The 8250-nt window shown below is 43.6% G+C and overlaps 1 protein-coding gene across 1 annotated transcript; it reads right to left on the bottom strand.

The window, feature by feature from the left end:
- Positions 1-371: 371 nt before the first annotated feature.
- On the bottom strand, positions 372-7641 carry IL17F (interleukin 17F). Its single transcript, XM_040249473.1, has 3 exons — positions 7423-7641; positions 2158-2363; positions 372-994 (listed from the first exon to the last, which is right to left on the bottom strand). The coding sequence occupies exons 1-3, from the start codon at positions 7447-7449 to the stop codon at positions 721-723; spliced, it is 507 nt and encodes a 168-aa protein (XP_040105407.1). The 5' UTR covers positions 7450-7641; the 3' UTR covers positions 372-720.
- Positions 7642-8250: the final 609 nt, after the last annotated feature.

Raw genomic sequence — 8250 nt, 5'->3', positions numbered from 1 at the left:
AAAAACTATTACCCAAATCATTCACAAATAATAATAGTAATTCTGACACTAGCACTCTGATGAAACATGAAAAATAAATGACAGCTATATAGAATTTCGTAATCTTCAGGTTCACAAGGTTTGTGAATACAAGCTGAGACAGAACACAAAGATTTCCAGTGTCTTTCAACCATTAACAGTTTATTATATTAGTCCTTGATATACTAATTTTTCTCCCAGAATTTTATATAGTCAATACATCATAAATACCTGGAGAGTTTCCTTATAAGTATAAATATCAGGCCAACCTAATCTGTATTTAGCAATTTTAATAAACATGTGCTAGGCCCTTAGCCCCACCCTTCTCACCCACCCCATCCTGCACAGCCCCTCCCATACTCTCTTACATGGTGGTTATATATTTGTTGCACTTGTGACCCAGAAGTCAGTTTTGCTAGCAGAGCCTCCAACCCACTGACTGCATGACTGGGGAGATGGTCATCATAGCACATAAGCAGAATGGGACCTGCATTCTCCTCCATCTATTTTTAGGGGTTGGGTCATTGGAACGTCTCAAGACCATATAAATATGCTGAAGCCCCAGAAAATGACTCTATCTAATACAAAGCCTGGAGAATCTGGTGCAGATATTACGAAGAGACCTGGGAAGTGAAGAGAAATGGGAACCATGTAGGACTCATGACAGAGTGCTGGCTAAGAAGGGGTGTTTCCACAGCTTCTTCAGTTGAGCCGATCTGCCACCCCATCTGCCATCGGGTCATACAGGTAGCGGACCATGGGGGTGACGCAGGTGCAGCCCACGGTCACCAGCACCTTCTCCAGTAGGAACGAGCCAGGACAGCCCTTTCGCTTCCTCCGGAGGACCAGAAACTCCTGCTGGATGGGGACGGAGTTCAGCGTCCTGTCTTCCTGTCCCTCGGCGTTGATGCAGCCAATGTGTCTGCACTGGGCCTCCGCGATCTCAGAGGGGAACCGGTCGGGGTCCCGGGTGATGCTGCAGGAAGAGCAGGGAGAAGCGGATGGTGAGATCTGGCAGGAGAGATGCACAAAGGATGGGGACCCCGGTGCACTGGGCTCCCACCTGCAGGAAGGCGATGCCGGGTAACATGGGGCTGCAGCGCAGGCGCGGAACAGACAGTCTGGACTCAGATGCCAGCCCCTGGCAGGGTGCTTAACTCCCTGTCTATATTCCCTCAACTATAAAATGGAGATCCTCATATTCCTCTCCCTTGCGGTTGTTGCCAACACTCTGTGATAACAAGGAATATGAAATGCCATCACTGAAACGTTGGCATCCATAAATGTTAGATCTTTTTGTTCCTTTTTTTTAATATTTTTATTATGAGAACCATCTTTCATCCTTTGGTTAGAGATTGAACATCACTTGGAGGTCCCTCAGTACACAGTCTCCAAAGCCTGCTGCTTGGGAAAGAAAACCAAAGCCCTGGGGGGTTGTGAATCCAATGCCTTCTTTCAATTTCTCCCTCCTTGCCAGGAGGCATAAAGGCCAATCCTGCCGACTAGCCACGGTACATACTCCCTTTCGGAGGAAAGGAAATGCATGCAGGCAGCCCCAGAAACACTTCTCAGAGTCCCCAGACTCTGTTTTCATACTTAGATTTAGAGCATCTAAATGAATACTCGGTACTCCAAGAATCTCTGTGTAAGACAAAATCCCAAGTCTGTACCCTGAACATCCCCACTTAGCACTTTCCTTCCCCAACTGGCCTTTCTCCTCCACTCTGCCCTCTCCACTCCTTAAAGATGGAAATCCAATCTGAATGGCTTTCTCTGAACTGACTTTTCAGGTCCACCCCCCTTATCCCCACGTAGAGACCATTATGTGGGCTGCTTTAAAGAGCCCTCTTTTCCAACACACAAAAAGAGTTTCTCAGTTCAAAACCCAGGGCTGCATGAAGCAGAAAAAGGCAAAGCATCAGGAGAGGTTGGAAGCGAAACAGGCTTTTGAGCATGTAGGAGGACTTAGCCCAAAGTAGCAAGAAAAGGGGAGCTCCGAGGGAAAGTGGGATTTTTGCTTTTAAGAGTCAATGTAAGGACTATTATTTTTTCTATATTTTTGAACTTCCTTACTGTATGGTTAGAATAAATTAACATATTTTCCCTAAGAACGTGGAGATCAGTCTCCTTGGCACATACTTGTAATCCCAGGGGGAGATGGAGCGGTTCTGCAAGTTGCGTGAGAAGGAAACGCCCTGGTTCTGCCTGCGGATACGGATGTCGACCCTCACAATGTGGTCCTCCAGAGGGGGGCAGAGGCCAGGATCACTAATTCGGGGGGGTTTCTGAGCTGCCGCCTCCCCCAGGAGGGTGAGCCACAATGTCAACAGCAGCAGGAACTTGACCTGGAAGTAGATGAGAATGAGGTTGGTTAGGGACTCTAGGGTCACTTGCTGACAGAGACAGGTCATGCTTCAGCTGAGCTCAGCATCCCTGGGACAGGATCAGGGCTCCTCTCTGAACTTCAGATCATCTCCTGGCAATGAACAGTCAGACATGAAGATTCCTGGGTACCAACCTGAGAACTAAACTGTTTAGCCTGGTGAATGCGCCCTCCACAGTTCGAGAGCTTTTGAACAGGGAGACAAGAGGATATCAGGATCTGAGACTGGGTTTAAATCCTGATCTGGTTTTCTCACCGAGCCTCTGCTTTCTCTTCTTTCCCGCCAGAGCATAACACTTGCTTTATAATAATAAGCACAGGGTTAAATAAAATATTCTTTGTAATGCACTTATAATAAAAAATAGGGGCTTAAGAAATGATAGCTCTTAATTTCCAACCTCACATCCACGAATCCTCCACAAAACCCTTTGTCCCAGCCATTCCTGTCCCCCCAACCCCCATCCATCTAAATCTCCCCCTTCCATCAAGGACCCACTCAGAAGTGGTCTCCTCCAGGAACTGTCCCAAAAGTAGTTCAATTAGAAGTAGGTTAATTGCCCTCAAATGATAAAGCTTTTTACCATCTAGCACTCAAGCAGCCCTTCTCTATTGTCTGGACATCTAGTATTTATGTTCATACCCATCTTCACCTACTAAATAGTAAGTTCCTGCAGGAGAATATGTCATAGAACAGGTGTTTCAAAATACTTTCTGGATGAAGGAAAGAGCTGGTAGATGAGTGAATGAACAAAACAATTCATTTAAATTACCAACGTAGTTAAACTCAACGCATTAATAAAAACACCGTGCAAAACCAAATATAGCAGAGTTCCCATGATCCACACTGACTGAAGGAAGCAGGGGCACTAAGGACATACAACAGAGAAATCAACACACTTCTCTTTGGCTCCAGAACATTTATTTTTTATACTTACTTTGAAACATTGGTTTATCTGGTATTACAGGAATGCACAAAGAAAGGGCTCTGTGAAAATCTAACGAAAATCAAAGAGCTAAAAATTTCTCCAGCTTCCCTTTGTCAGAACCCCACGGTGACCACCGACCCTCACTGGGGATGGACAAGGCTCATCAACAACTCTCAACATAATGAAAGTGAGTTGCTTTCATCCTCGGGGCTCCGTGTTGGTCAGACTCACACCTTCCGTGAGTTAGGGTTGGAAAGGTGCTTAGACGTGTTGGTTTAAATGGCCTTCATTTTTTATCTTTTTCAGATGCTGGAGGCAAGAAATGATAACAGTAAACCAAAAGGTCATGATGCCAAATGCTGTACTTAGGTAACTGATACTAAAAAACCCTGTAAAGTGAGATTGACCCAGATAAGCCCAAATGGGCCTAATTTGCCTTCAGATAATCAGCAGATGTCTACTTTTGTCTCCCATAATCATTCGTTCATTCAACAACTCTTTCTTATCTCTGGAGTCTGATGATAAAGGATATGAGCTCTGGAATCAGAAGTCCTGGGTCCACAACTTAGTTCCAGGACTCTCACTAGTTGCAACTCTGTTTCCTCCACCAGAAAATGTGGAGATTAAATGACAGGATCCATATAAAGCATGAAGAGCAGGGTTGGGATGTGGAGAGTATTCTGTATAGGAGCTACTGTTAGTCGACCTTTCCCTAAAGATGGGAAAGATGTAGAATTTGCCCTCCTGTACCTTCTATCTACATAAACCACTGTGATCCCGTATTGCAGGACCTCAGTTCCCCAACCAGGGATTGAACCAGGGGTCATGGCTGTGAAAGCCTGAAATTCTAACCACTAGGTCACCAGGGAATTCCTGGTGAACTCACCAGGAAGCACTGTGAAGTTTTAAAAAGGAAAAGGAAGCCTGCTTGGAAAAGAGGGTCCTTAGCTTTTCGAGCATCACTTCCTTAAATTTCTTAAGTAAATCCCTCTTTTGTGTCTCCTCTTTCATTTTTTGGTATTCACTGACTCATTTCCAATTTTCATTATTGAAGCTTTAGAGTAAGTGTACCTTGGGGTTACCAGGTTTATCAATAATTACCAAATATAATAATGACTTATAATTCTAATGTCATTATTATATTTGCTTATATCTTTAGAGTATTATAGAAAACACTTTCACATCTCTGGAATCTCTAGATTCTCACACCTACTTTGAAGGATAGGTAGAGCTCATATTAGTTACCCCAATAAGGCAGGTGAAGCAGCTGTGTCTGATGCTCTCCAGCCTGCTAGTGCTGAGGACGAGAATTAGGTGTCTGTGATCAGTGTTGCCCCAGCCCTGAAGCTCATTACTGTTGTCATCAACACAAAGTCACCCACAGTGTTTCATCTCAGCATTGTCTCACTAGAGGAGCCAAGCATTTTAAGCCATGTGACAGCCATGTCAGAACTGCATAAGTGTTGTAGGTCATGTAGCTTTTTATCAGAAATCAGATGACATCTGCAAATCACTCTGGTGTGCTCCATGAAGCTGTTGATCTGAAACTATAGATTTCGGTGGTTATGAAACACAGAGAAGGGGCTGGATAAAATTCTTGCTGGTTCTTAAGAATGATACACAGAAGAGCACTTCTCTGAGAGGCTCAGATTATTTTAGTCTCAGAATCTTTTGTGCTGGCTTTCTTGGTGGCTCAGTGGTAAAGAATCCACCTGCAATGCAGGAGATGTGAGTTCTGTTCCTGGACAGGGAAGATCCCCTGGAGAAGGGGATTATTCTTGCCTGGAAAAACCCACTCCATTATTCTTGCCTGGAAAAACCCCATGGACAGAGGAGCCATCAGGCTACAGTTAATAGGGTCACAAAAGAGTCAGACAACAATTCTTCTATACCATCTATGAGGCAGGCAAATGGATATCATGCCATCTCTGTCTAATAGGAAACAGAGGTAAGAGAAAGCACCATCGGAAGGTGGACAGTGTCAGGACCCCGACATGCTCTGCTTAACCCTGTACTTACTCTACTGTAAAATCCCCTAGGAGAATATCTGAACACTTGTCCCCTAACTCACCTGTGATTCGTGCTCCCCCCCACATAGGGATGTGCTCCAGAACCTGGCCAGAACGTGCTCCAGAACCCGGCCAGCTCCTAGTCCATGAGATTTGCCTTGCCTCTCTATTGAGGATGTCCTGTGTGCCTGCACCTCCAATTTCTAACCCTGTTATAATGTCCTTTGCCCTGTCATGTTTCTTGCTGACAGTCCAACAGATTTCCTCAGAGAAACCAGAAATAGACATGGCTTTAGAACACAAAACTATCCAAAAAATTGTTTAAACACAATGGCTTTAAGTTCAGAAATCTTGCATCTAAACCATTCAAGAGCAGAATGTTGTACTTGAAGTCATAAACCTAGATTCATGTCCCTTTTCTTGGGCATACAGTATCTGATGATGTTAAATCATTTAAGTTCATTGAACTGTTGTTAATCTGTATGATGGAGAAAGCAGTTCCAATCCACTTCGTTAGGTTGGTGGGAGACTCAGAGGCAAAAATAATCACATCACTAGTATTAATATTTAATACTCTTCTAATTTGAAAAGATACATACCCCCTAATGTTTATAGGGGCACTGTTTACAATAGCTGAAATACGGAAGCAACCTCGGTGTCCATTGACAGACAAATGGAAAAAGGAGACGTGACACATATATACAATGGACTGTTATGCAGCCATAAAAAAAGAATGAAATAATGCCATTTGCAGCAATATGGATAAGCCTAGAGATTATCACACTAAGTGAAGTAAGCCAGAAATAGAAAGATAAAAGTATGATATCACTTATATGTGGAATCTAAAATAGGATACAAAGGAGCTTATTTGCAAAACAGAAACAGACTGGTGGACATATAGAACAAACTGATGGTTACCAAAGGGGAAGAGGGGTGGGGGGAAAGATAAATTAGGAGTTTTGGATTAATATATGTACACTACTACATATACAATAGATAATCAACAAGGACCTACTGTGTAGCACACAGAACTGTATTCAATATTCTATAATAAACCATAAGGGAAATTATGCTCTATTTATTCAGTTATACATAGCTTCCCTGGTGGCTCAGAGGGTAAAGCATCTGCCTGTGATGCATGAGACCCAGGTTCGATCCCTGGGTCGGGAAGATCCCCTGGAGAAGGAAATGGCAACCCACTCCAGTATTCTGGCCTGGAGAATCCCATGGACAGAGGAGCCTGGTAGGCTACAGTCCATAGAGTCGCAAAGAGTTGGACACGACTGAGCGACTACCCTACCCTAACTGAATCACTTTGCTGTATACCAGAAGCTAATACAACATTGCAAATCAATTATACTTCTATTTGAAAAAAATACTCACTGAATTCTTTCTCTGTTCTTATTGTTCATTGTATTAAGTGGCTAAATTAACTAGAAGCTATGCCTTCAGAGATCTGCCATTTCAAAGTATATGTTTTATCATTCTCAGTGATATCAATTAATCCTCCATAAGGAAGATGAGAGGATAATAAGTCACAGAGGAATAACAATGCACAGAGAGGTTAGGTAACTTATCCCATATCCCACATTTAGTAAGTGGTGAAACCAGGTCCCTCCCCCAGGAACTGTCCAAGTGCATCGCTAGGTGGTTTCACTCCCTGCATCCAGGGGCACTCCTTGTCTGCCGGTCATCTTGGGAGAATCATCACCCCTCTCAGGGCCCCAGCTTCCTTGGTTAAAATAAATCTATGTAGATCCTAAAAGGCTGGCTAAGCTTCCCTAGGAGATAGGGCCAACTTGACTCTATAAGCAGAGACCATGTCCAGTTTGTGATGCCAAGAACTTCACAAGCTAATGCCAACCATGCCAAGGCCATTAGTAAAGAGCTATGGTTTTCACCCCACTATACCTTCTGGCTACTTTTTCTTTTTCTCCAACAGACCAGGGTCAGTATTAAAGTCAGCTCTGTGTTTTAAAGAAATGAAACCCCCAAAGACCCCCATCCAGCCTCATTCCTTAGAAATCTGCTCTCCTGAGATGCTAGGGCTAACTGTACCAACACAGGGGTGACCCTGACCACTCACCACGGCCGTGTCACACAGGGCAGTCATTGTCGTTTTGCTCTGGTCGCTTGCGTTGTGCAGGAAACTCCTTCAGTGCCTGTGCTTTGTGTGTGCTAATGTGGTGTCAGCGAGAGTACCTGTCAGTTTTATAGCAATCTCTGTCCTTGTTTCAAGTGACCTGCTTACTGCCTAAGTTGTGGTTGCCCCAGAGAAACCGATGAATGTAGTGTTTTTTGTTTTTTCCTATTCCACTTCCTGAAGGGGGAGTCGAAGGCGGACTCTAGAAAGGGATGACGAAGAAAGGACCAAATCTTCCTCTCCTGCCCCCACCCCACACTCATTGCCCTCACACTGTAGCTAATCTCTTAACTGATATACTACAGAGATGAACCAAACAACAAACTGCTGTCATGAGTTTTCATAGTCTTCCCCCAAATGGCTAAGAATCTAGTCACGCACCTTCTGTTCTAGTTTCCAGTCATGCAATGTGAACCGTGATTTCAGGGCACAAGTCATCCTTCGAGGAGATGCAGTATTAAACTATCTTTAGCTCCACTTTGTGAATGGAAAAAGAAAACCAATGAAATGAATGGCATCAGTGAGAGAGTCAGAGTTGATATCCCCAGGCAGTTAGTTTCATGGTTTCCCTGAAGTAATTCTGTTTTAACCCAATGGTTTGACTCTTACTGGTGTTTAATAGACTGATAATCATTATTCATAGGACATAAAAACAACCGTTAGTTTGGCTCTCTCTGACTGAACATGATTTGATTTTTTTTAACCAAAATGGATTAGCAAGTAGAGCCTTTAAGTCTCTGATGTGTTATTTTAAATGACCTGCAAAAAATT

This window comes from Oryx dammah, unplaced genomic scaffold, assembly GCF_014754425.2.
Source record: "Oryx dammah isolate SB20612 unplaced genomic scaffold, SCBI_Odam_1.1 HiC_scaffold_11, whole genome shotgun sequence".
Classification (NCBI taxonomy): Eukaryota; Metazoa; Chordata; class Mammalia; order Artiodactyla; family Bovidae; genus Oryx; species Oryx dammah.
Note: the sequence above shows the minus strand (reverse complement) of the source record. Positions and strands in the feature narration are given on the sequence as shown.

Excerpts from the sequence above, each read along its gene's own strand:
- IL17F (XM_040249473.1), bottom strand. The coding sequence starts at position 7,449 with ATGACTGCCCTGTGTGACACGGCCGTG. Across the intron at positions 2,364-7,422 it reads CCCTGTGTGACACGGCCGTG|GTCAAGTTCCTGCTGCTGTT; the intron begins GTGAGTGGTCAG and ends ATCTACTTCCAG. Across the intron at positions 995-2,157 it reads ATCTCCCCCTGGGATTACAA|CATCACCCGGGACCCCGACC; the intron begins GTATGTGCCAAG and ends CTCTTCCTGCAG.